General features: G+C 47.3%; 1 protein-coding gene across 1 annotated transcript in view; it reads right to left on the bottom strand.

The window, feature by feature from the left end:
* Nucleotides 1–27,957, bottom strand: part of LOC147106505 (lysosomal acid phosphatase-like) — a gene marked incomplete at its 5' end in the record, with an annotated part of 147,412 nt that overhangs the window by 14,588 nt on the left and 104,867 nt on the right. Inside the window, 3 exons of the mRNA XM_086008460.1 lie at nucleotides 35–138; nucleotides 5,562–5,653; nucleotides 27,851–27,950. Coding sequence (XP_085864586.1) covers nucleotides 35–138; nucleotides 5,562–5,653; nucleotides 27,851–27,950 — 296 coding nt within the window. The remainder of the gene's footprint in view (nucleotides 1–34; nucleotides 139–5,561; nucleotides 5,654–27,850; nucleotides 27,951–27,957) is intronic.

Here is a 27,957-nt window from a genome sequence, read left to right as displayed (position 1 = left end):
GGGCATGTGTTTTTAAACCTGTGCCAGGACCTACCCATCATTCTCCTGGAAGAGCTCAAATATGTGGCAGGCAGCGTATGGAGGAGCAAGGCCGTAAACATTCAGAGCCGTTTGAAGGGCTGCGATCGTTGAGTCGTGCTGGGAACAGAGAGCAAATTTAGAATAGAATCGCGGTGTATTTAATACCGTCGAGCGCGGTGTATTTAATACCGCCGATGGTGGTGTATTTAATACCGTCGATCGCGGTGTATTTAATACCGCCGATGGTGGTGTATTTAATACCGTCGAGCGCGGTGTATTTAATACCGTCGATCGCGGTGTATTTAATACCGTCGATGGTGGTGTATTTAATACCGTCAATCGCGGTGTATTTAATACCGTCGATCGCGGTGTATTTAATACCGTCGATCGCGGTGTATTTAATACCGTCGAGCGTGGTGTATTTAATCCCGTCGATGGTGGTGTATTTAATACCGGCCGATGGTGGTGTATTTAATACCGTCGAGCGCGGTGTATTTAATACCGTCGATCGTGGTGTATTTAATACCGCCGATGGTGGTGTATTTAATACCGTCGAGCGTGGTGTATTAATACCGTCGATGGTGGTGTATTTAATACCGTCGAGCGCGGTGTATTTAATACCGTCGATCGCGTGTATTTAATACCGTCGATGGTGGTGTATTTAATACCGCCGATGGTGGTGTATTTAATACCGTCGAGCGCGGTGTATTTAATACCGTCGATCGCGGTGTATTTAATACCGTCGGAGCGCGGTGTATTTAATACCGTCGATCGCGGTGTATTTAATACCGTCGATGGTGGTGTATTTAATACCGCCGATGGTGGTGTATTTAATACCGTCGAGCGCGGTGTATTTAATACCGTCGATCGCGGGTGTATTTAATACCGTCGAGCGCGGTGTATTTAATACCGTCGATCGCGGTGTATTTAATACCGTCGAGCGCGGTGTATTTAATACCGTCGAGCGCGGTGTATTTAATACCGTCGAGCGCGGTGTATTTAATACCGTCGATCGCGGTGTATTTAATACCGTCGATCGCGGTGTATTTAATACCGTCGAGCGCGGTGTATTTAATTCCGTCGATCGCGGTGTATTTAATACCGTCGAGCGCGGTGTATTTAATACCGTCGAGCGCGGTGTATTTAATACCGTCGATCGCGGTAGTATTTAATACCGTCGATCGCGGTGTATTTAATACCGTCGAGCGCGGTGTATTTAATACCGTCGATCGCGGTGTATTTAATACCGTCGATTGCGGTGTATTTAATACCGCCGATGGTGTGTATTTAATACCGTCGATCGCGGTGTATTTAATACCGTCGAGCGCGGTGTATTTAATACCGTCGAGCGCGGTGTATTTAATACCGTCGATCGCGGTGTATTTAATACCGTCGAGCGCGGTGTATTTAATACCGTCGAGCGCGGTGTATTTAATACAGCCGACAGCGCGGTGTATTTAATACAGTCCGAGCGCGACGTGTATTACCGTCGATCGCGGTGTATTTAATACCGTCGAGCGCGGTGTATTTAATACCGTCGAGCGCGGTGTATTTAATACCGTCGAGCGCGGTGTATTTAATACCGTCGATCGCGGTGTATTTAATACCGTCGAGCGCGGTGTATTTAATACCGTCGAGCGCGGTGTATTTAATACCGCCGATGGTGGTGTATTTAATACCGTCGAGCGCGGTGTATTTAATACCGTCGATCGCGGTGTATTTAATACCGTCGATCGCGGTGTATTTAATACCGTCGATCGTGGTGTATTTAATACCGCCGATGGTGGTGTATTTAATACCGTCGAGCGCGGTGTATTTAATACCGTCGAGCGCGGTGTATTTAATACCGTCGATCGCGGTGTATTTAATACCGTCGAGCGCGGTGTATTTAATACCGTCGATGGTGGTGTATTTAATACCGTCGATCGCGGTGTATTTAATACCGTCGAGCGCGGTGTATTTAATACCGTCGAGCGCGGTGTATTTAATACCGTCGAGCGCGGTGTATTTAATACCGCCGATGGTGGTGTATTTAATACCGTCGAGCGCGGTGTATTTAATACCGTCGAGCGCGGTGTATTTAATACCGTCGATGGTGGTGTATTTAATACCGTCGATCGCGGTGTATTTAATACCGTCGAGCGCGGTGTATTTAATACCGTCGATCGTGGTGTATTTAATACCGTCGATCGCGGTGTATTTAATACCGTCGAGCGCGGTGTATTTAATACCGTCGAGCGCGGTGTATTTAATACCGTCGATCGCGGTGTATTTAATACCGTCGATCGCGGTGTATTTAATACCGCCGATGGTGGTGTATTTAATACCGTCGAGCGCGGTGTATTTAATACCGTCGATCGCGGTGTATTTAATACCGCCGATGGTGGTGTATTTAATACCGTCGATCGCGGCGTATTTAATACCGTCGATCGCGGTGTATTTAATACCGTCGAGCGCGGTGTATTTAATACCGTCGAGCGCGGTGTATTTAATACCGTCGAGCGCGGTGTATTTAATACCGTCGATCGTGGTGTATTTAATACCGTCGATCGCGGTGTATTTAATACCGTCGATCGCGGTGTATTTAATACCGTCGAGCGCGGTGTATTTAATACCGTCGAGCGCGGTGTATTTAATACCGTCGATCGCGGCGTATTTAATACCGTCGAGCGCGGTGTATTTAATACCGTCGAGCGCGGTGTATTTAATACCGTCGAGCGCGGTGTATTTAATACCGTCGAGCGCGGTGTATTTAATACCGTCGATCGCGGTGTATTTAATACCGTCGATCGCGGTGTATTTAATACCGCCGATGGTGGTGTATTTAATACCGTCGAGCGCGGTGTATTTAATACCGTCGATCGCGGTGTATTTAATACCGTCGATGGTGGTGTATTTAATACCGTCGAGCGCGGTGTATTTAATACCGTCGATCGCGGCGTATTTAATACCGTCGAGCGCGGTGTATTTAATACCGTCGATGGTGGTGTATTTAATACCGTCGAGCGCGGTGTATTTAATACCGTCGATCGCGGTGTATTTAATACCGTCGAGCGCGGTGTATTTAATACCGTCGAGCGCGGTGTATTTAATACCGTCGATCGCGGCGTATTTAATACCGTCGAGCGCGGTGTATTTAATACCGTCGAGCGCGGTGTATTTAATACCGTCGAGCGCGGCGTATTTAATACCGTCGATCGCGGCGTATTTAATACCGTCGAGCGCGGTGTATTTAATACCGTCGAGCGCGGTGTATTTAATACCGTCGAGCGCGGTGTATTTAATACCGTCGATCGTGGTGTATTTAATACCGTCGATCGCGGTGTATTTAATACCGTCGATCGCGGTGTATTTAATACCGTCGAGCGCGGTGTATTTAATACCGTCGAGCGCGGTGTATTTAATACCGTCGATCGCGGCGTATTTAATACCGTCGAGCGCGGCGTATTTAATACCGTCGAGCGCGGTGTATTTAATACCGTCGAGCGCGGTGTATTTAATACCGTCGAGCGCGGTGTATTTAATACCGTCGATCGCGGTGTATTTAATACCGTCGATCGCGGTGTATTTAATACCGCCGATGGTGGTGTATTTAATACCGTCGAGCGCGGTGTATTTAATACCGTCGATCGCGGTGTATTTAATACCGTCGAGCGCGGTGTATTTAATACCGTCGAGCGCGGTGTATTTAATACCGTCGATCGCGGCGTATTTAATACCGTCGAGCGCGGTGTATTTAATACCGTCGAGCGCGGTGTATTTAATACCGTCGAGCGCGGTGTATTTAATACCGTCGATCGTGGTGTATTTAATACCGCCGATGGTGGTGTATTTAATACCGTCGAGCGCGGTGTATTTAATACCGTCGATCGCGGTGTATTTAATACCGTCGATCGCGGTGTATTTAATACCGCCGATGGTGGTGTATTTAATACCGTCGAGCGCGGTGTATTTAATACCGTCGATCGCGGTGTATTTAATACCGTCGATGGTGGTGTATTTAATACCGTCGAGCGCGGTGTATTTAATACCGTCGAGCGCGGTGTATTTAATACCGTCGATCGCGGCGTATTTAATACCGTCGAGCGCGGTGTATTTAATACCGCCGATGGTGGTGTATTTAATACCGTCAATCACGGTGTATTTAATACCGTCGAGCGCGGTGTATTTAATACCGCCGATGGTGGTGTATTTAATACCGCCGATGGTGGTGTATTTAATACCGTCGAGCGCGGTGTATTTAATACCGCCGATGGTGGTGTATTTAATACCGTCGAGCACGGTGTATTTAATACCGCCGATGGTGGTGTATTTAATACCGTCGAGCGCGGTGTATTTAATACCGTCGATCGCGGTGTATTTAATACCGTCGATGGTGGTGTATTTAATACCGTCGAGCGCGGTGTATTTAATACCGTCGAGCGCGGTGTATTTAATACCGTCGATCGCGGCGTATTTAATACCGTCGAGCGCGGTGTATTTAATACCGCCGATGGTGGTGTATTTAATACCGTCAATCACGGTGTATTTAATACCGTCGAGCGCGGTGTATTTAATACCGCCGATGGTGGTGTATTTAATACCGCCGATGGTGGTGTATTTAATACCGTCGAGCGCGGTGTATTTAATACCGCCGATGGTGGTGTATTTAATACCGCCGATGGTGGTGTATTTAATACCGTCAATCACGGTGTATTTAATACCGTCGATCGCGGCGTATTTAATACCGCCGATGGTGGTGTATTTAATACCGTCGAGCGCGGTGTATTTAATACCGTCGAGCGCGGTGTATTTAATACCGTCGATGGCGGTGTATTTAATACCGTCAATCACGGTGTATTTAATACCGTCGAGCGCGGTGTATTTAATACCGTCGATCGTGGTGTATTTAATACCGTCGATCGTGGTGTATTTAATACTGTCGAGCGTGGTGTATTTATTACCGTCGATCGTGGTGTACTTAATACCGTCGATCGTGGTCAATTTAATACTGTCGATCGTGGTGTATTTAATACCGTCGATCGTGGTGTATTTAATACCGTCGCTCGTGGTGTATTTAATACTGTCGATCACGGTGTATTTAATACTGTCAATCATGGTGTATTTAATACCGTCGATCGTGGTGTATTTAATACCGTCGATCGTGGTGTATTTAATACTGTCGAGCGTGGTGTATTTATTACCGTCGATCGTGGTGTACTTAATACCGTCGATCGTGGTCAATTTAATACTGTCGATCGTGGTCAATTTAATACCATCGATCGTGGTGTATTTAATACCGTCGATCGTGGTGTATTTAATACCGTCGCTCGTGGTGCATTTAATACTGTCAATCATGGTGTATTTAATACCGTCGATCGTGGTGTATTTAATACTGTCGATCGTGGTGTCTTTAATACTGTTGATCGTGGTGTCTTTAATACTGTCGATCGTTATACTATTGATGGTTTGTATTCAATCCTATCAATCGATTGTATTCAATACTCTCGATTGTTTATGTGTAACACCCTCAGTTTACAGGACACAATAGGAGAACTCACCGCCGAGTACATTATCATTTTGAGACGGGGAGTGGGAGTAGACGCATTTATCGCTTGCTTAATGTTGTGGAGGATCTGTTTCAGGAGCACGCCTGCAAAAAGAACAAAGTTTTAGGCAGGTTAAAAGGAACAGGCGGTAAAGACAGGTGCTCACACAATAGCACAGAAACAATAGACGCTGCTAAATACATAGTTATTGAGTGGCAGCACTCAACAAGAACTGTAGAATGTATCGTCCCAGTCAGAGACGGGTCAGTGTGAGGACAGTTACTATGAAACCAGACCCTCCTCCCAGAGACGGGTCAGTGTGGGGGCAGTTACTATGAAACCAGACCCTCCTCCCAGAGACGGGTCAGTGTGGGGGCAGTTACTGTGAAACCAGACCCTCCTCCCAGAGACGGGTCAGTGTGAGGACAGTTACTATGAAACCAGACCCTCCTCCCAGAGACGGGTCAGTGTGAGGACAGTTACTATGAAACCAGACCCTCCTCCCAGAGACGGGTCAGTGTGGGGGCAGTTACTGTGAAACCAGACCCTCCTCCCAGAGACGGGTCAGTGTGGGGACAGTTACTGTGAAACCAGACCCTCCTCCCAGAGACGGGTCAGTGTGAGGACAGTTACTATGAAACCAGACCCTCCTCCCAGAGACGGGTCAGGGTGAGGACAGTTACTATGAAACCAGACCCTCCTCCCAGAGACGGGTCAGTGTGAGGACAGTTACTGTGAAACCAGACCCTCCTCCCAGAGACGAGTCAGTGTGGGGACAGTTACTGTGAAACCAGACCCTCCTCCCAGAGACGGGTCAGTGTGAGGACAGTTACTATGAAACCAGACCCTCCTCCCAGAGGCGAGTCAGTGTGAGGACAGTTACTGTGAAACCAGACCCTCCTCCCAGAGACGGGTCAGTGTGGGGACAGTTACTATGAAACCAGACCCTCCTCCCAGAGGCGAGTCAGTGTGAGGACAGTTACTGTGAAACCAGACCCTCCTCCCAGAGACAGGTCAGTGTGGGGACAGTTACTGTGAAACCAGACCCTCCTCCCAGAGACGGGTCAGTGTGGGGACAGTTACTGTGAAACCAGACCCTCCTCCCAGAGACGGGTCAGTGTGAGGACAGTTACTGTGAAACCAGACCCTCCTCCCAGAGACGAGTCAGTGTGAGGACAGTTACTGTGAAACCAGACCCTCCTCCCAGAGACAGGTCAGTGTGAGGACAGTTACTGTGAAACCAGACCCTCCCAGAGGCGAGTCAGTGTGAGGACAGTTACTGTGAAACCAGACCCTCCTCCCAGAGACGGGTCAGTGTGGGGACAGTTACTGTGAAACCAGATCCTCCTCCCAGAGACGGGTCAGTGTGAGGACAGTTACTATGAAACCAGACCCTCCTCCCAGAGGCGAGTCAGTGTGAGGACAGTTACTGTGAAACCAGACCCTCCTCCCAGAGACGAGTCAGTGTGAGGACAGTTACTGTGAAACCAGACCCTCCTCCCAGAGGCGAGTCAGTGTGGGGACAGTTACTGTGAAACCAGACCCTCCTCCCAGAGGCGAGTCAGTGTGAGGACAGTTACTGTGAAACCAGACCCTCCTCCCAGAGACGGGTCAGTGTGGGGACAGTTACTGTGAAACCAGACCCTCCTCCCAGAGACGGGTCAGTGTGGGGACAGTTACTGTGAAACCAGACCCTCCTCCCAGAGGCGAGTCAGTGTGAGGACAGTTACTGTGAAACCAGACCCTCCTCCCAGAGACGAGTCAGTGTGGGGACAGTTACTGTGAAACCAGACCCTCCTCCCAGAGATGGGTCAGTGTGGGGACAGTTACTGTGAAACCAGACCCTCCTCCCAGAGACGGGTCAGTGTGGGGACAGTTACTGTGAAACCAGACCCTCCTCCCAGAGACGAGTCAGTGTGAGGACAGTTACGGTGAAACCAGACCCTCCTCCCAGAGACGGGTCAGTGTGAGGACAGTTACTATGAAACCAGACCCTCCTCCCAGAGGCGAGTCAGTGTGAGGACAGTTACTGTGAAACCAGACCCTCCTCCCAGAGACGAGTCAGTGTGAGGACAGTTACTGTGAAACCAGACCCTCCTCCCAGAGACGAGTCAGTGTGGGGACAGTTACTGTGAAACCAGACCCTCCTCCCAGAGACGAGTCAGTGTGGGGACAGTTACGGTGAAACCAGACCCTCCTCCCAGAGACAGGTCAGTGTGTGGACAGTTACTGTGAAACCAGACCCTCCTCCCAGAGACAGGTCAGTGTGTGGACAGTTACTGTGAAACCAGACCCTCCTCCCAGAGACGGGTCAGTGTGGGGACAGTTACTGTGAAACCAGACCCTCCCAGAGACGGGTCAGTGTGAGGACAGTTACTGTGAAACCAGACCCTCCTCCCAGAGACGGGTCAGTGTGGGGACAGTTACTGTGAAACCAGACCCTCCTCCCAGAGACGGGTCAGTGTGGGGACAGTTACTGTGAAACCAGACCCTCCCAGAGACGGGTCAGTGTGAGGACAGTTACTGTGAAACCAGACCCTCCTCCCAGAGACGGGTCAGTGTGGGGACAGTTACTGTGAAACCAGACCCTCCTCCCAGAGACGGGTCAGTGTGGGGACAGTTACTGTGAAACCAGACCCTCCTCCCAGAGACGGGTCAGTGTGAGGACAGTTACTGTGAAACCAGACCCTCCCAGAGACGGGTCAGTGTGAGGACAGTTACTGTGAAACCAGACCCTCCTCCCAGAGACGGGTCAGTGTGGGGACAGTTACTGTGAAACCAGACCCTCCTCCCAGAGACGGGTCAGTGTGAGGACAGTTACTGTGAAACCAGACCCTCCTCCCAGAGACGGGTCAGTGTGAGGACAGTTACTGTGAAACCAGACACTCCTCCCAGAGACGGGTCAGTGTGGGGACAGTTACTGTGAAACCAGACCCTCCTCCCAGAGACGGGTCAGTGTGGGGACAGTTACTGTGAAACCAGACCCTCCTCCCAGAGACGGGTCAGTGTGAGGACACAACAGCCCCGCTTCCAGATTCCCCCCAACACCACAAAAAAAGCTATAAAAACGATCAAGCATGCTCAGATGAGAGAAAAACCAGAAACTCTCTTTACTGACTGTTACAACAATGGGACAAAAAGTAACCTCATATTCTACTCAGATCAGCCAGCGGCTTGGATCAGAGCAATAAAATCACACTATACCAGTGTTAAGCTAAAAAATACCGCAAATGGGTCCATAATGAAAATTAACACACCAGGAGACAGTTCAATCACGACTGTCAACGCGTACAATACCGGAACAATATTAGTGCAAGGCAACCTCGACAAATTTGCAACGGCCTTCAGGACACTGAAAAGATCAACTACGAGGGGAATGAACAGCCCCAGAGTGGCCCGCACTCCCCCCAACATTGACAACTTACCAGGAGAAAATCTGCATGGTCAAGGGATGAACGAGCCACACAGTTCAAACCAGACACTAACCCCGGGGAACCACAGCCACACGATACAACTGACAAACCCCAGCATAACTACCACGGAGGAAGCCACACATAGTTCCCCTACCATTCCCAGCCCACCAAGAGAAGAGCAGCATAGCCAGGAAGTGAGTGAGCCTTCCAGGGCCGACCAGCTTAGCCAGGAAGTGAGTGAGCCTTCCAGGGCCGACCAGACACATACCCCGGGATCACACAGCCAGATACAACCAAAAGATAAATTTTATCAATTAGAGATAGAGATGGTTAAACATAGAGAGGAGGTCCTCAAATTGAATGACAAACAAAAGCAGGAGAGGGAGAGACACAAGAGAGAGCTGAATAGACTTGATAACCAGGTGAATCTACTTAAGAATCAGGTGAAAGAGCTGCAGGAAAAAGAAGAGAGCCATAGAGGAGAGAAAACACCATTAGACCAGCAACCAGAGACTAGAGATAAGACAAGACAGAGCCGGACGGAACGGCTGCACTCCCACACGGAACAAAAGCAACAGACACACAATACAAGGGGTGCCACACAGACCGACCAGCATGCTGACTCGCAATCTTCCCCCACCACCATGGAACCACAAGCGAGCCGCTCACAAGAGGTACGCACACACCAGACACCCCAGCCCAGCACACACACTATGAGTCCAGGCGAAAGCCACCAGACAGTAAACACAAACAAGGCTGACGTCGTAATACTCATAGACTCAAATGGGAAATTTCTATGGGAGAAAAAGCTCTTCCCTAGAAGTAAAGTAGAAAAGATTTGGTGCCCAACAACAGACAGAGCCATGGGATGGCTGACCAAAGCCAGATTAGGCTCCCCCCAACACATAATAATACACACGGGCACAAATGACCTAAAGGCCAAACAGAAAGAGGTAGCAACATCGCTCAGAGCAATGATTAGGAAGGCAAGCAGTACATTTCCAAACACTAGAATCACTGTTTCCACAATATTGCCGAGAACAGACTTCAACAACAACACAATTCATGAGATAAATGCCAGCATAGCAACAGAATGCGAATCAAACCACAACGTACACCTGGCCCAACACCCCACCCTCGATGAAGAATGTCTTTACGACCACGTCCACATCCAAAGGCAAAAAATATCGATCTTTGCTAAAGCCCTGAAGGACGTCGCTTTTAACCGGGTCCATACCCAGACTCCAAGAGGACCCCCCCCCGACCACCAGAGATCAGCGGGGTACATATCAGGAACACTACAAAGACCACCACCACACCAACCGAGACCGGAGAGGATCCCCATGCAAAACAACATTATCAGACCTGCACCACTCCTGTCCCACAGGGGAATAGGACCGCTACCAGCCAGACAGAGGGAGAGATGCACAGGACGTACGCAATACCTCAGACAGAAACAATCCATTAAGAGACAATAAGCAGATGTGCAGCAGCATCTACTTCCGCCTTATGGATCAAGGACTAATTAATAGAAAGAACTGTAACCAAATTGTATTAACTTTTGTAGACAACTGGGGTGATCTTTTTTTTCCCCCACACTTAGACACGACAAACACGTACCACTCTTTAACCTATCATAGAAAAAGATAAAACTTAACATGAAATCTTTATATATTTCGACCTGGAATATCCAAGGTCTACGCTCTTCACTGCGAGAAGTGAAGAGTAGGACCCCAGAGTTCATAGAGGAAACTAAAGATCTAGATATTATCATTTTACAGGAAACTTGGTATAAAGGAAAAGGACACACCGGCTGTCCCCAAGGGTACACTGAGCTAGTGGTCCCCTCCAATAAATTACCAAGTGTAACCCAAGGCAGAGACTCCGGAGGCATACTGATCTGGTTTAAAACAGAACTTAAGAATTACATCAAATTTATAAAAAAGGGCGAAAACCATATGTGGCTCAAACTTGAGAGGGAGATTATCTCAAACACCCAAGATGTTTACATTTGCGCACTTTATATCCCTCCAATCGATTCCCCGTACTACAAAGAGGACACCTTCTCCAACATGGAGGGGGAAATTATCCAATACCAGGCCCAGGGGAACGTGTTGATCTGTGGGGACCTCAATTCAAGAACGGGCGAAGAACCAGACTTCACCAATAATCAGGGAAACAATTACGTATTCGGGAATAACCACTTTGACATCCCTTCCCTTCCATACAGGCATAACTGCGACAAGCAGTCAAATACCAACGGTAAACAGCTACTACAGCTCTGTCGAAACCTGGGTCTGTACATTGTCAATGGTAGGTTCATAGGAGACCTCCTAGGAAGATCGACCTACTGCTCACCTCTTGGCTGCAGCACAGTAGACTATATGATTACAGACTTGGACCCATCCTCTTTCAGAGCATTCACAGTCAAACCACAAACAACACTGTCAGATCACAGCCAAATTACTATGTTTCTCAAAAAGACAGAAACAAACAACATAGAAACACAACCCAGTAAACTGTACAACACCAACAAATCGTACAGATGGGCCAAAAACGACACGGAAAAATACCAGAAAACAATTAGCAATGCATCAACTCAAGCTCTCTTAGACACCTTTCTGGATAACATATACACTCACAATAAAGAAGGCGTAAACCGGGCAGTTAGTAAACTAAACAATATTTTTGATAATTTGGCAACAAATGCAAACTTGAAAGCTCGCAAGAACCCAAAACAAAAAACTATGAAAAATGGTTTGACCATGATTGCCATAACATGAGGAAAAAACTTAGAAAACTATCAAACCAAAAACACAGACATCCAGAAAACGAGGAATTACGCCTTACTTATTGTCAGACGCTAACACAATACAGAAACACACTCAGGACCAAAAAAGAGCAATTTATTAAGAATACACTCAGCTCCATGGAGGAATCCATTGAGTCGAATTGTTTCTGGGACAACTTGAAAACACTACACAAAAAACAACACGACGATTTGTCCATTCAAAATGGGGACACATGGGTAAACCACTTTGAAAAATTATACCAGAAAAACACACTAGGACCAGAGCAACACCAAATACGCAAAAAACTTGAAAAGCTTGAAATGGCCATAAAAGATAACCAAAACCCGCTAGACGCCATAATAACAGAAAAAGAACTTCTTGAAAAACTCAAGGACCTGCGACCAGGAAAAGCTTGCGGGACAGACAGCATACTAAACGAGATGATCAAACACGCAGACGACAAACTGAAACTGGCTATCCTAAAACTCTTCAACTTGGTTCTGAGTGTCGGTTATTTCCCTGACATCTGGAACAAAGGACTCATAACACCCATATACAAAAGTGGGGACAAAATCGACCCAAACAACTATCGAGGCATCTGTGTAAACAGTAACCTGGGGAAGGTATTCTGGAGCATCATAAACAAAAGACTTATAAACTTCCTTGAAGAGCACAATGTCTTGAGTAAAAGCCAAATTGGATTCCTGCCAAACTATAGAACATCCGATCATATCTTCACCCTACAGACCCTAATTGACAAACACGTTCACCATAACAAAAGCAAAATCTACGCATGCTTTGTAGATTTCCAGAAGGCTTTCGACTCCATCTGGCATGACGGTTTATTCCTGAAACTTATCGAAAGCGGGGTAGGAGGTAAAACATATGATGTAATTAAATCAATGTATACAAACAATAAATGTGCAGTTAAAATTGGAGACAAACAAACAAAATACTTCCCACAGGGGCGGGGGGTGACGCAGGGCTCGCCAATCTCACCGACACTCTTTAATATTTACATTAATGGATTGGCAAAACTACTTGAACAATCTACAGCACCCGGCCTCACCCTATATGAATCCAAGGTTAAATTCCTCCTCTATGCCGACGACCTGGTTCTGCTGTCACCAACTAAGGAGGGTCTACAGCAGAACCTGGACCTGCTGGAGTCGTACTGCCAGACTTGGGCCCTGACAATAAATCCCCAAAAAACCAAAGTCCTTGTGTTCCAGCAAAGATCCAAACAACATGGACCCACAATAAATTTCACAGTAGGAACAACCAAAATTGAACAAACCACTCACTACACATACTTGGGCTTAAAAATCAGTTCTACGGGAAACTTCAAACTGGCTGTGAATGAACTGAAAGAGAAAGCAAGAAGGGCTTTCTATGCCATCAAAAAATCAATCCAAATAGAAATCCCAATTAGCATTTGGCTCAAAATTTTCAAATCAGTAATTGAACCAATTGCACTCTATGGCAGTGAGGTCTGGGGACCACTAACACAACAAGATTTTGCAAAATGGGACAAACACCCAATTGAGATCCTACATGCGGAATTCTGTAAAAGTATCCTCCGGACTCAAAGGAAAACAGTAAACAACGCATGCAGGGCGGAACTAGGCCAATACCCATTAATAATCACTATCCAAAAAAGAGCCACCAAATTTTGGAATCACCTACAAATGAGCAACCCCCAATGCTATCACTACGACGCCCTGAAATGCCAAGAGCTGACCATAAAGAAGAATACCCTCAGTCAACTAGTCCTGGGACTCAATAAAGTAACTAATAACAATACTAACAATAACCAGCCCCAGGACAGTGACAGGGTAACACAAAGAATTCGACCCAACACAATCGTCGCTAAGCAAAAGGAAAAATATCTGTCATATTGGGCAGAAACAACAAAAACCCAAAGCAAACTCAATTGCTACTTGGCCCTAAACAGACAATACAACATAGCTGATTACCTGACCATGGTAAAGGATAACAAACTGAGAAGAACCTTGACAAGGTACAGACTTAGCGAACATAGCCTAGCGATCGAAAAAGGCAGACACAGGCAGACCAGGCTGCCAAGAGAAGACAGGATATGCTCTCACTGCAGTCAGGGAGTAGTTGAGACAGAGATGCACTTCCTCACAGCCTGTGGAAAATATCAGGGCATCAGAGAGAATTTCTATCAAAAATTCTCACAAATATGCCCTGAATTCAGAAATCTGACTGACAACCAAAAACTCCCATTCCTACTGGGGGAGGAGAGAAGCTGTGTAACACTGGCGGCACACTATGTTACAGCTTGCCATGAACAGAGGGACAACCAGTAAACTAAGACAAGAGTATATATAAACAAAGCGAAAATATATTTATAAACTCAGGGATATACCTGTTTATACACTGTATGAATGGAACCGCGTTTATGTGTTCAACCATAAATGTATTTTGATGCTTTGGCAACATAAGATGTACCTTATCATGCCAATAAAGCGATTTGTATTGTATTGTACTGTGAAACCAGACCCTCCTCCCAGAGACGGGTCAGTGTGGGGGCAGTTACTGTGAAACCAGACCCTCCTCCCAGAGACGGGTCAGTGTGGGGACAGTTACTGTGAAACCAGACCCTCCTCCCAGAGACGGGTCAGTGTGAGGACAGTTACTGTGAAACCACACCCTCCTCCCAGAGACGGGTCAGTGTGAGGACAGTTACTGTGAAACCAGACACTCCTCCCAGAGACGGGTCAGTGTGGGGACAGTTACTGTGAAACCAGACCCTCCCAGAGACGGGTCAGTGTGAGGACAGTTACTGTGAAACCAGACCCTCCTCCCAGAGACGGGTCAGTGTGGGGACAGTTACTGTGAAACCAGACCCTCCCAGAGACGGGTCAGTGTGGGGACAGTTACTGTGAAACCAGACCCTCCCAGAGACGGGTCAGTGTGAGGACAGTTACTGTGAAACCAGACCCTCCTACCAGAGAAGGTCAGTGTGAACATAAGAACATAAGAAATAGGAGCAGGAGTAGGCCATACGGCCCCTCGGGTCTGCTCCGCCATTCAATAGGATGATGGCTGATCTGAATCTAGACTCACGTCCACTTCCCTGCCCTCTCCCCGTAACCCCTAATTCTCTTATCTGCTAGGAAAATGTCTATCTCCATTTTTAATTTATTTAATGTTGCAGCTTCCACAGCTCTCTGGGGTAGCAAATTCCATAGATTTACTACCCTCTGAGTGAAGAAGTTTCCCCTCATCTCAGTTTTGAAAGGGCAGCCCCTTATTCTAAGATTATGCCCCCTATTTCTAGTCTCACCCATCAGTGGAAACATCCTCACCGCATCCACCTGATCAAGCCCCCTCACAATCTTATATGTTTCGATAAGATCGCCTCTCATTCTTCTGAACTCCAATGAGTAGAGTCCCAACCTACTCAACCTTTCCTCATACGTCAACCCCCTCATCTCCGGAATCAACCGAGTGAACCTTCTCTGAGCCGCCTCGAGAGCAAGTATATCTTTTCTTAAATATGGAAACCAAAACTGCACGCAGTATTCCAGGTGTGGCCTCACCAATACCCTGTATAACTGCAGCAAGACTTCCCTGTTTTTATACTCCATCCCCCTTGCAGTAAAAGCCAAGATTCCATTGGCCTTCCTGATCACCTGCTGCACCTGCATACTAACTTTTTGTGTTTCATGCACCAGGACCCCCAGATCCCTTTGTACTGTAGCACTTTGCAGTTTCTCTCCATTTAGATTATAACTTGCTCTTTGATTTTTTCTGCCAAAGTGCATAACCTCACACTTTCCAACATTATATTGCATCTGCCAAATCTCTGCCCACTCACTTAGCCTGTCTATGTCCTTTTGCAGGTTTTTTATGTCCTCCTCACTCACTGCTTTCCCTCCCATCTTTGTATCGTCGGCAAACTTGGATATGTTGCACTCGGTCCCTTCCTCCAAATCGTTAATATAGATTGTAAAGAGTTGGGGTCCCAGCACTGACCCCTGCGGAACACCACTAGTTACTGATTGCCAGCCCGAGAACGAACCATTTATCCCAACTCTTTGTTTTCTGTTAGATAGCCAATCTTCCACCCATGCCAGTATATTACCCCCAATCCCGTGCTTTCTTATCTTGATCAGTAATCTTTTGTGTGGAACCTTGTCAAATGCCTTTCGGAAGTCTAAATACACTACATCCACTGGTTCCCCTTTATCCACCCTGTATGTTACATCCTCAAAGAATTCGAGCAAATTTGTCAAACATGACTTCCCCTTCGTAAAACCATGCTGACTCTGTCCTATTAAATTATGTTTATCCAAATGCTCTGTTACTGTTTCCTTAATAATGGACTCCAACATTTTGCCAACCACAGATGTTAGGCTAACTGGTCTATAGTTTCCAGCTTTTTGTCTACTTCCCTTCTTAAATAAGGGTGTTGCATTAGCAGTTTTCCAATCTGCCGGGACCTTTCCTGAGTCCAGGGAGTTCTGGAAAATGATCACCAATGCATCCACAATCCCTACCGCCACTTCTCTCAAGACCCTAGGATGTAGGCCATCAGGTCCGGGGGGTTTATCCGCCTTAAGTCCCATTATTTTACAGAGTACCATCTCTTTAGTGATTTTAATCGTGTTTAGCTCCTCCCCCGCAATTGCCCCCTGTTTGTCCAGTGTTGGGATATTTTTAGTGTCCTCTACTGTAAAGACTGATACAAAATATTTGTTCAGCGTCTTTGCCATCTCCATGTTCCCCACCATTAGTTTCCCGGTCCCATCCTCTAAGGGACCAACGTTCACTTTAGCCACCCTTTTTCTTTTTATATAGCTGTAGAAACTCTTGCTATCTGTTTTTATATTTTTTGCTAGTTTACTTTCATAATCTATCTTCCCTTTCTTAATTAATCTTTTAGTTATTGTTTGCTGGCTTTTAAATGCTTCCCAATCTTCTATCCTCCCACTAGATTTGGCTACTTTATATGCCCTTGTTTTCAGTCGAATACTATCCTTTATTACTTTACTAAGCCACGGATGGCTGTCTTTTCTTTTACTCCCCTTTTTCCTCAGTGGAATATATTTATCTTGAAAGATGTGAAATATCTCCTTAAATGTAGACCACTGCTCTTGTACCGTCTTACACTTTAATCTGTTTTCCCAGTCCACTTTAGTCAATTCTACTCTCATACCTTCATAGTCTCCTTTATTTAAGCTTAGTACGCTGGTTTGAGATCCAACTCTCTCACCCTCAAACTGAATTTGGAATTCAATCATATTATGGTCACTCATTCCAAAGGGATCCTTTACTAGGACATTTTTTATTAATCCTGTCTCATTACACAGGACCAGATCTAAGATTGCCTGCCCCCTGGTTGGTTCAGTTACATACTGCTCAAGGAACCCATCCCTAATACACTCTATGAACTCTTCCTCAATGTTGCCATGCCCAATTTGATTAGTCCAGTCAATATGAAAGTTAAAATCCCCCATGATTATAGCTGTTCCCTTATTACAAGCCCCAGCTATTTCCTGATTTATACTCCGACCAACAGAGTTGCAACTGTTAGGAGGCCTATAGACTACGCCCACTAGTGACTTTTTCCCCTTATTATTCCTTATCTCCACCCAAACTGTTTCACTATCCTGATCCTTTGACCCAATATCATTTCTGACTATTGCAGTGATTCCATCCTTGATTAACATAGCAACCCCACCTCCCTTTCCTTCCTGTCTGTCCTTCCTAATTGTCAAATACCCTTGTATGTTTAGTTCCCAGTCATGATTATCTTGCAGCCATGTTTCCGTAATGGCCACCAGATCACACCCATGTGTAGTTATTTGTACCGTCAACTCATCAATTTTGTTACGAATGCTGCGTGCATTCAGATAAAGAACTTTCAAATATGTTTTCTGACAATTTATTCCTGCTTTTACCCCTTTTACTACTTTACCTTTATCATTATACATTCTGTCCCTTCCTGACACACTCTGGTTTTTAATTCCCCTACTGCTACCTTGCTCTATTGCCTTCTCCGCTGTCATTTTTATTTTTCGCTCTCTTAAAACCTCCCCCCACTAATTAGTTTAAAGCCCTCTCTACAGCCCTAGTTATTCGATTCGCCAGGATTCTAGTCCCAGCACTGGCCAAGTGAAGTCCGTCCCAACGGAACAGCTCTCTCCCGTCCCAGTACTGATGCCGGTGTCCCAGGAAGCAAAACCCATTTCTCCCACACCAGTCTTTGAGCCACGCATTTAACTCTCTAATTTTATTTACCCTAGCCAAATTTGCACGTGGCTCAGGTAGTAATCCAGAGATTATTACCCTTGTGGTTCTGCTTTTTAATTTGGCCCCTAGCTGCTCAAACTCCCTCAGCAGAACCTCCTTCCTTGTCCTATCTATGTCGTTGGTAGCAACATGGACCACGACAACTGGATCCTCCCCCTCCCACTCCAAGTTTCTCTCCAGCCCAGAGGAGATGTCCTTAACCCTGGCACCGGGCAGGCAACACAGCCTTCGGGGCTCTCGGCTGCAAGGAACTCTATCTATCCCCCTACCGATAGTATCACCTACCACTACAACATTTCTTTTAACTACCCCCACTTGAATGGCCCCCCGTTCCACGGTGCTGTGGCCAGGTTGCTCATCCTCCCCGCAGCCCCTGTTCCCATCCTCACAGGGAGTAAGAGCCTCAAACCTGTTGGACAAGAGCAAGGGCTGCGGCTCCTCCAACACTACCTCCTGGATCCCCGTACCTGCCTCACTTCTAGTCACACCATCCTGACCCTGGCCACGGACTACATCTGAATTAATTAATCTAATTGGTGTGGGGGCAGTTACGGTGAAACCAGACCATCCTCCCAGAGACGGGTCAGTGTGAGGACAGTTTCTGTGAAAGCAGACCCTCCTCCCAGAGACGAGTCAGTGTGGGGACAGTTACTGTGAAACCAGGCCCTCCTCCCAGAGACGGGTCAGTGTGGGGACAGTTACTGTGAAACCAGGCCCTCCCAGAGACGAGTCAGTGTGGGGACAGTTACTGTGAAACCAGACCCTCCTCCCAGAGACGGGTCAGTGTGGGGACAGTTACTGTGAAACCAGACCCTCCTCCAAGAGACGGGTCAGTGTGGGGCCAGTTACTGTGAAACCAGACCCTCCTCCCAGAGACGGGTCAGTCTGGGGACAGTTCCTGTGAAACCAGGCCCTCCTCCCAGAGACGGGTCAGTGTGAGGACAGTTACTGTGAAACTAGACTCTCCTCCCAGAGACGGGTCAGTGTGGGGACAGTTACTGTGAAACCAGACCCTCCTCCCAGAGACGGGTCAGTGTGGGGACAGTTGCTGTGAAACCAGACCCTCCCAGAGACGGTCAGTGTGGGGGCAGTTACTGTGAAACCAGACCCTCCTCCCAGAGACGGGTCAGTGTGGGGACAGTTACTGTGAAACCAGGCCCTCCCAGAGACGGTCAGTGTGGGGACAGTTACTGTGAAACCAGACCCCCCCCAGAGACGGGTCAGTGTGGGGACAGTTACTGTGAAACCAGACCCTCCTCCCAGAGACGGGTCAGTGTGGGGACAGTTACTGTGAAACCAGACCCTCCTCCCAGAGACGGGTCAGTGTTGGGACAGTTACTGTGAAACCAGACCCTCCTCCCAGAGACGGGTTCATTTCATTTCAATTTTTAAAAGGTTTTAAAATTAAATTTAGTTCTAGTTAAGTTAGTTTAGTTTAGTTTAGTTTAAGTTTAGATTAGTCTGGACAAAGTAGAGAAGGAAAAGACCGCCAGAAAGACTACCAAAGAAAAAAAAACCCAGAGGAAAATAGAGGGGAAAAAAAAGCCAAAGCAAAAAAAAAAAAGAAACAAGAGAAGAACTACACAAACCAGTGAACGGCAGCCACACGGGGCTTCAGCAGCGGCGGTTGAGTCGGCGGCATCGGGACAGAGTTCGAGGAGGCGAGGTGACTCGGGCCGCAGCCCAGCGGTCCAGCAACCGGCACAGCCGAGGGGACTCGGGCCGCATCCCAGAAATCGGAACGCAACCCGGCAACGGGCACAGCGGAGAGGACTCGGGCCGCATCCCAGAAATCGGCACAGCCGAGGAGATCCGGAACGCAGCCCGGCAATCGGCACAGCGGAGAGGACTCGGGCCGCATCGCAGAAATCGGCACAGCCGAGGAGATTCGGAACGCAGCCCGGAAATCCAGCAATCAGCACAGCCGAGGGGACTCGGGCCACAGCCCAACAATCCAGCACGGGAAAGGCCCGAGGAGCCAGGCCAGCAGGCACAGAGACCTCTGAGGAGAAGGAGAGCAACCAGAAGGCTCGCAACCAAGACCGTGAGTACAGGGCCCAGGGAGGGAGGCCCAGGGAAAGGCCCGAGGAGCCAGGCCGAAACAGAGGCCCAGAGACCTCTGAGGGGGAGGGGAACAGCCCGAAGGCACCGGGAAACAGTGGCTCACAGACTCAGACCTGAGAAGGGTGAACCCAGGAGCCGAGGCCCAGGGACCACGGGGTCGGAGAGGGGGACCGGGAAAGTTCGCGAACAGGGAGAGGGTAACACCAAACCCGGGGCACCAGAAAAGCTTATTCTAAGATCAACAATACTTTACCAAAAATGAGCGAATCAGAAGATCCACAACAGCCCCGCTTCCAGATTCCCCCCAACACCACAAAAAAAAGCTATAAAAACGATCAAGCATGCTCAGATGAGAGAAAAACCAGAAACTCTCTTTACTGACTGTTACAACAATGGGACAAAAAGTAACCTCATATTCTACTCAGATCAGCCAGCGGCTTGGATCAGAGCAATAAAATCACACTATACCAGTGTTAAGCTAAAAAATACCGCAAATGGGTCCATAATGAAAATTAACACACCAGGAGACAGTTCAATCACGACTGTCAACGCGTACAATACCGGAACAATATTAGTGCAAGGCAACCTCGACAAATTTGCAACGGCCTTCAGGACACTGAAAAGATCAACTACGAGGGGAATGAACAGCCCCAGAGTGGCCCGCACTCCCCCCAACATTGACAACTTACCAGGAGAAAATCTGCATGGTCAAGGGATGAACGAGCCACACAGTTCAAACCAGACACTAACCCCGGGGAACCACAGCCACACGATACAACTGACAAACCCCAGCATAACTACCACGGAGGAAGCCACATATAGTTCCCCTACCATTCCCAGCCCACCAAGAGAAGAGCAGCATAGCCAGGAAGTGAGTGAGCCTTCCAGGGCCGACCAGCTTAGCCAGGAAGTGAGTGAGCCTTCCAGGGCCGACCAGACACATACCCCGGGATCACACAGCCAGATACAACCAAAAGATAAATTTAATCAATTAGAGATAGAGATGGTTAAACTTAGAGAGGAGGTCCTCAAATTGAATGACAAACAAAAGCAGGAGAGGGAGAGACACAAGAGAGAGCTGAATAGACTTGATAACCAGGTGAATCTACTTAAGAATCAGGTGAAAGAGCTGCAGGAAAAAGAAGAGAGCCATAGAGGAGAGAAAACACCATTAGACCAGCAACCAGAGACTAGAGATAAGACAAGACAGAGCCGGACGGAACGGCTGCACTCCCACACGGAACAAAAGCAACAGACACACAATACAAGGGGTGCCACACAGACCGACCAGCATACTGACTCGCAATCTTCCCCCACCACCATGGAACCACAAGCGAGCCGCTCACAAGAGGTACGCACACACCAGACACCCCAGCCCAGCACACACACTATGAGTCCAGGCGAAAGCCACCAGACAGTAAACACAAACAAGGCTGACGTCGTAATACTCATAGACTCAAATGGGAAATTTCTATGGGAGAAAAAGCTCTTCCCTAGAAGTAAAGTAGAAAAGATTTGGTGCCCAACAACAGACAGAGCCATGGGATGGCTGACCAAAGCCAGATTAGGCTCCCCCCAACACATAATAATACACACGGGCACAAATGACCTAAAGGCCAAACAGAAAGAGGTAGCAACATCGCTCAGAGCAATGATTAGGAAGGCAAGCAGTACATTTCCAAACACTAGAATCACTGTTTCCACAATATTGCCGAGAACAGACTTCAACAACAACACAATTCATGAGATAAATGCCAGCATAGCAACAGAATGCGAATCAAACCACAACGTACACCTGGCCCAACACCCCACCCTCGATGAAGAATGTCTTTACGACCACGTCCACATCCAAAGGCAAAAAATATCGATCTTTGCTAAAGCCCTGAAGGACGTCGCTTTTAACCGGGTCCATACCCAGACTCCAAGAGGACCCCCCCCCGACCACCAGAGATCAGCGGGGTACATATCAGGAACACTACAAAGACCACCACCACACCAACCGAGACCGGAGAGGATCCCCATGCAAAACAACATTATCAGACCTGCACCACTCCTGTCCCACAGGGGAATAGGACCGCTACCAGCCAGACAGAGGGAGAGATGCACAGGACGTACGCAATACCTCAGACAGAAACAATCCATTAAGAGACAATAAGCAGATGTGCAGCAGCATCTACTTCCGCCTTATGGATCAAGGACTAATTAATAGAAAGAACTGTAACCAAATTGTATTAACTTTTGTAGACAACTGGGGTGATCTTTTTTTTCCCCCACACTTAGACACGACAAACACGTACCACTCTTTAACCTATCATAGAAAAAGATAAAACTTAACATGAAATCTTTATATATCTCGACCTGGAATATCCAAGGTCTACGCTCTTCACTGCGAGAAGTGAAGAGTAGGACCCCAGAGTTCATAGAGGAAACTAAAGACCTAGATATTATCATTTTACAGGAAACTTGGTATAAAGGAAAAGGACACACCGGCTGTCCCCAAGGGTACACTGAGCTAGTGGTCCCCTCCAATAAATTACCAAGTGTAACCCAAGGCAGAGACTCCGGAGGCATACTGATCTGGTTTAAAACAGAACTTAAGAATTACATCAAATTTATAAAAAAGGGCGAAAACCATATGTGGCTCAAACTTGAGAGGGAGATTATCTCAAACATCCAAGATGTTTACATTTGCGCACTTTATATCCCTCCAATCGATTCCCCGTACTACAAAGAGGACACCTTCTCCAACATGGAGGGGGAAATTATCCAATACCAGGCCCAGGGGAACGTGTTGATCTGTGGGGACCTCAATTCAAGAACGGGCGAAGAACCAGACTTCACCAGTAATCAGGGAAACAATTACGTATTCGGGAATAACCACTTTGACATCCCTTCCCTTCCATACAGGCATAACTGCGACAAGCAGTCAAATACCAACGGTAAACAGCTACTACAGCTCTGTCGAAACCTGGGTCTGTACATTGTCAATGGTAGGTTCATAGGAGACCTCCTAGGAAGATCGACCTACTGCTCACCTCTTGGCTGCAGCACAGTAGACTATATGATTACAGACTTGGACCCATCCTCTTTCAGAGCATTCACAGTCAAACCACAAACAACACTGTCAGATCACAGCCAAATTACTATGTTTCTCAAAAAGACAGAAACAAACAACATAGAAACACAACCCAGTAAACTGTACAACACCAAAAAATCGTACAGATGGGCCAAAAATGACACGGAAAAATACCAGAAAACAATTAGCAATGCATCAACTCAAGCTCTCTTAGACACCTTTCTGGATAACATATACACTCACAATAAAGAAGGCGTAAACCGGGCAGTTAGTAAACTAAACAATATTTTTGATAATTTGGCAACAAATGCAAACTTGAAAGCTCGCAAGAACAAACCCAAAACAAAAAACTATGAAAAATGGTTTGACCATGATTGCCATAACATGAGGAAAAAACTTAGAAAACTATCAAACCAAAAACACAGACATCCAGAAAACGAGGAATTACGCCTTACTTATTGTCAGACGCTAACACAATACAGAAACACACTCAGGACCAAAAAAGAGCAATTTATTAAGAATACACTCAGCTCCATGGAGGAATCCATTGAGTCGAATTGTTTCTGGGACAACTTGAAAACACTACACAAAAAACAACACGACGATTTGTCCATTCAAAATGGGGACACATGGGTAAACCACTTTGAAAAATTATACCAGAAAAACACACTAAGACCAGAGCAACACCAAATACGCAAAAAACTGGAAAAGCTTGAAATGGCCATAAAAGATAACCAAAACCCGCTAGACGCCATAATAACAGAAAAAGAACTTCTTGAAAAACTCAAGGACCTGCGACCAGGAGAAGCTTGCGGGACAGACGGCATACTAAACGAGATGATTAAACACGCAGACGACAAACTGACACTGGCTATCCTAAAACTCTTCAACTTGGTTCTGAGTGTCGGTTATTTCCCTGACATCTGGAACAAAGGACTCATAACACCCATATACAAAAGTGGGGACAAAATCGACCCAAACAACTATCGAGGCATCTGTGTAAACAGTAACCTGGGGAAGGTATTCTGTAGCATCATAAACAAAAGACTTATAAACTTCCTTGAAGAGCACAATGTCTTGAGTAAAAGCCAAATTGGATTCCTGCCAAACTATAGAACATCCGATCATATCTTCACCCTACAGACCCTAATTGACAAACACGTTCACCATAACAAAAGCAAAATCTACGCATGCTTTGTAGATTTCCAGAAGGCTTTCGACTCCATCTGGCATGACGGTTTATTCCTGAAACTTATCGAAAGCGGGGTAGGAGGGAAAACATATGATGTAATTAAATCAATGTATACAAACAATAAATGTGCAGTTAAAATTGGAGACAAACAAACAAAATACTTCCCACAGGGGCGGGGGGGTGACGCAGGGCTCGCCAATCTCACCGACACTCTTTAATATTTACATTAATGGATTGGCAAAACTACTTGAACAATCTACAGCACCCGGCCTCACCCTATATGAATCCAAGGTTAAATTCCTCCTCTATGCCGACGACCTGGTTCTGCTGTCACCAACTGAGGAGGGTCTACAGCAGAACCTGGACCTGCTGGAGTCGTACTGCCAGACTTGGGCCCTGACAATAAATCCCCAAAAAACCAAAGTCCTTGTGTTCCAGCAAAGATCCAAACAACATGGACCCACAATAAATTTCACAGTAGGAACAACCAAAATTGAACAAACCACTCACTACACATACTTGTGCTTAAAAATCAGTTCTACGGGAAACTTCAAACTGGCTGTGAATGAACTGAAAGAGAAAGCAAGAAGGGCTTTCTATGCCATCAAAAAATCAATCCAAATAGAAATCCCAATTAGCATTTGGCTCAAAATTTTCAAATCAGTCATTGAACCAATTGCACTCTATGGCAGTGAGGTCTGGGGACCACTAACACAACAAGATTTTGCAAAATGGGACAAACACCCAATTGAGATCCTACATGCGGAATTCTGTAAAAGTATCCTCCGGACTCAAAGGAAAACAGTAAACGACGCATGCAGGGCGGAACTAGGCCAATACCCATTAATAATCACTATCCAAAAAAGAGCCACCAAATTTTGGAATCACCTACAAATGAGCAACCCCCAATGCTATCACTACGACGCCCTGAAATGCCAAGAGCTGACCATAAAGAAGAATACCCTCAGTCAACTAGTCCTGGGACTCAATAAAGTAACTAATAACAATACTAACAATAACCAGTCCCAGGACAGTGACAGGGTAACACAAAGTATTCGACCCAACACAATCGTCGCTAAGCAAAAGGAAAAATATCTGTCATATTGGGCAGAAACAACAAAAACCCAAAGCAAACTCAATTGCTACTTGGCCCTAAACAGACAATACAACATAGCTGATTACCTATGGTAAAGGATAACAAACTGAGAAGAACCTTGACAAGGTACAGACTTAGCGAACATAGCCTAGCGATCGAAAAAGGCAGACACAGGCAGACCAGGCTGCCAAGAGAAGACAGGATATGCTCTCACTGCAGTCAGGGAGTAGTTGAGACAGAGATGCACTTCCTCACAGCCTGTGGAAAATATCAGGGCATCAGAGAGAATTTCTACCAAAGATTCTCACAAATATGCCCTGAATTCAGAAATCTGACTGACAACCAAAAACTCCCATTCCTACTGGGGGAGGAGAGAAGCTGTGTAACACTGGCGGCACACTATGTTACAGCTTGCCATGAACAGAGGGACAACCAGTAAACTAAGACAAGAGTATATATAAACAAGGCGAATGTATATTTATAAACTCAGGGATATACCTGTTTATACACTGTATGAATGGAACCGCGTTTATGTGTTCAACCATAAATGTATTTTGATGCTTTGGCAACATAAGATGTACCTTATCATGCCAATAAAGCGATTTGTATTGTATTGTATTGTGAGGACAGTTACTGTGAAACCAGACCCTCCTCCCAGAGACGGGTCAGTGTTGGGACAGTTACTGTGAAACCAGACCCTCCTCCCAGAGACGGGTCAGTGTGAGGACAGTTACTGTGAAACCAGACCCTCCTCCCAGAGACGGGTCAGTGTTGGGACAGTTACTGTGAAACCAGACCCTCCTCCCAGAGACAGGTCAGTGTGAGGACAGTTACTGTGAAACCAGACCCTCCTCCCAGAGACGGGTCAGTGTGAGGACAGTTACTGTGAAACCAGACCCTCCTCCCAGAGATGGGTCAGGGTGGGGACAGTTACTGTGAAACCAGACCCTCCTCCCAGAGACAGGTCAGTGTGGGGACAGTTACTGTGAAAGCAGACCCTCCTCCCAGAGACGGGTCAGTGTGAGGACAGTTACTGTGAAACCAGACCCTCCTCCCAGAGACAGGTCAGTGTGGGGACAGTTACTGTGAAACCAGACCAGCCTCCCAGAGACGGGTCAGTGTGGGGACAGTTACTGTGAAACCAGACCCTCCTCCCAGAGACGGGTCAGTGTGGGGACAGTTACTGTGAAACCAGACCCTCCCAGAGACGGGTCAGTGTGAGGACAGTTACTGTGAAAGCAGACCCTCCTCCCAGAGACAGGTCAGTGTGGGGACAGTTACTGTGAAACCAGACCCTCCCAGAGACGGGTCAGTGTGGGGACAGTTACTGTGAAACCAGACCCTCCCAGAGACAGGTCAGTGTGAGGACAGTTACTGTGAAACCAGACCCTCCTCCCAGAGACAGGTCAGTGTGGGGACAGTTACTGTGAAACCAGACCCTCCTCCCAGAGACGGGTCAGTGTGGGGACAGTTACTGTGAAACCAGACCCTCCTCCCAGAGACGGGTCAGTGTGGGGACAGTTACTGTGAAAGCAGACCCTCCTCCCAGAGAAGGTCAGTGTGGGGACAGTTACTGTGAAACCAGACCCTCCTCCCAGAGACAGGTCAGTGTGGGGACAGTTACTGTGAAACCAGACCCTCCTCCCAGAGACGGGTCAGTGTGGGGACAGTTACTGTGAAACCAGACCCTCCTCTCAGAGACGGGTCAGTGTGGGGACAGTTACTGTGAAACCTGACCCTCCTCCCAGAGACAGGTCAGTGTGGGGACAGTTACTGTGAAACCAGACCCTCCTCCCAGAGACGGGTCAGTGTGCGGACAGTTACTGTGAAACCTGACCCTCCTCCCAGAGACGGGTCAGTGTGGGGACAGTTACTGTGAAACCAGACCCTCCCAGAGACGGGTCAGGGTGGGGACAGTTACTGTGAAACCAGACCCTCCTCCCAGAGACGGGTCAGTGTGGGGACAGTTACTGTGAAACCAGACCCTCCCAGAGACGGGTCAGTGTGGGGACAGTTACTGTGAAACCAGACCCTCCCAGAGACGGGTCAGGGTGGGGACAGTTACTGTGAAACCAGACCCTCCTCCCAGAGACGGGTCAGTGTGGGGACAGTTACTGTGAAACCAGACCCTCCCAGAGACGGGTCAGGGTGGGGACAGTTACTGTGAAACCAGACCCTCCTCCCAGAGACGGGTCAGTGTGGGGACAGTTACTGTGAAACCAGACCCTCCCAGAGACGGGTCAGGGTGGGGACAGTTACTGTGAAACCAGACCCTCCTCCCAGAGACGGGTCAGGGTGGGGACATTGCTCTTCCGTATTTCTCCATCTCCCCCCATCTCTTTTGCTCTGCACGCCCCACCTCAAACCCTCGGCCCTCACTCACCCCCTTGGAGCCGCGATTTCTCTTCCTGCCTGTAGAGTCCAAACAGAGACGTGATGGCAAAATTCATCAGTTGTTTCATACGCTCCATCACTTGTGGTGTCACCCAG

Source organism: Somniosus microcephalus, chromosome 15 (genome assembly GCF_052327205.1).
Source record: "Somniosus microcephalus isolate GS21.2 chromosome 15, FLI_Smic_1.0, whole genome shotgun sequence".
Taxonomy (NCBI): domain Eukaryota; kingdom Metazoa; phylum Chordata; class Chondrichthyes; order Squaliformes; family Somniosidae; genus Somniosus; species Somniosus microcephalus.
The sequence above is the reverse complement of the archived record's forward strand: the minus strand, read 5'-3'. Positions and strand labels throughout refer to the sequence as shown.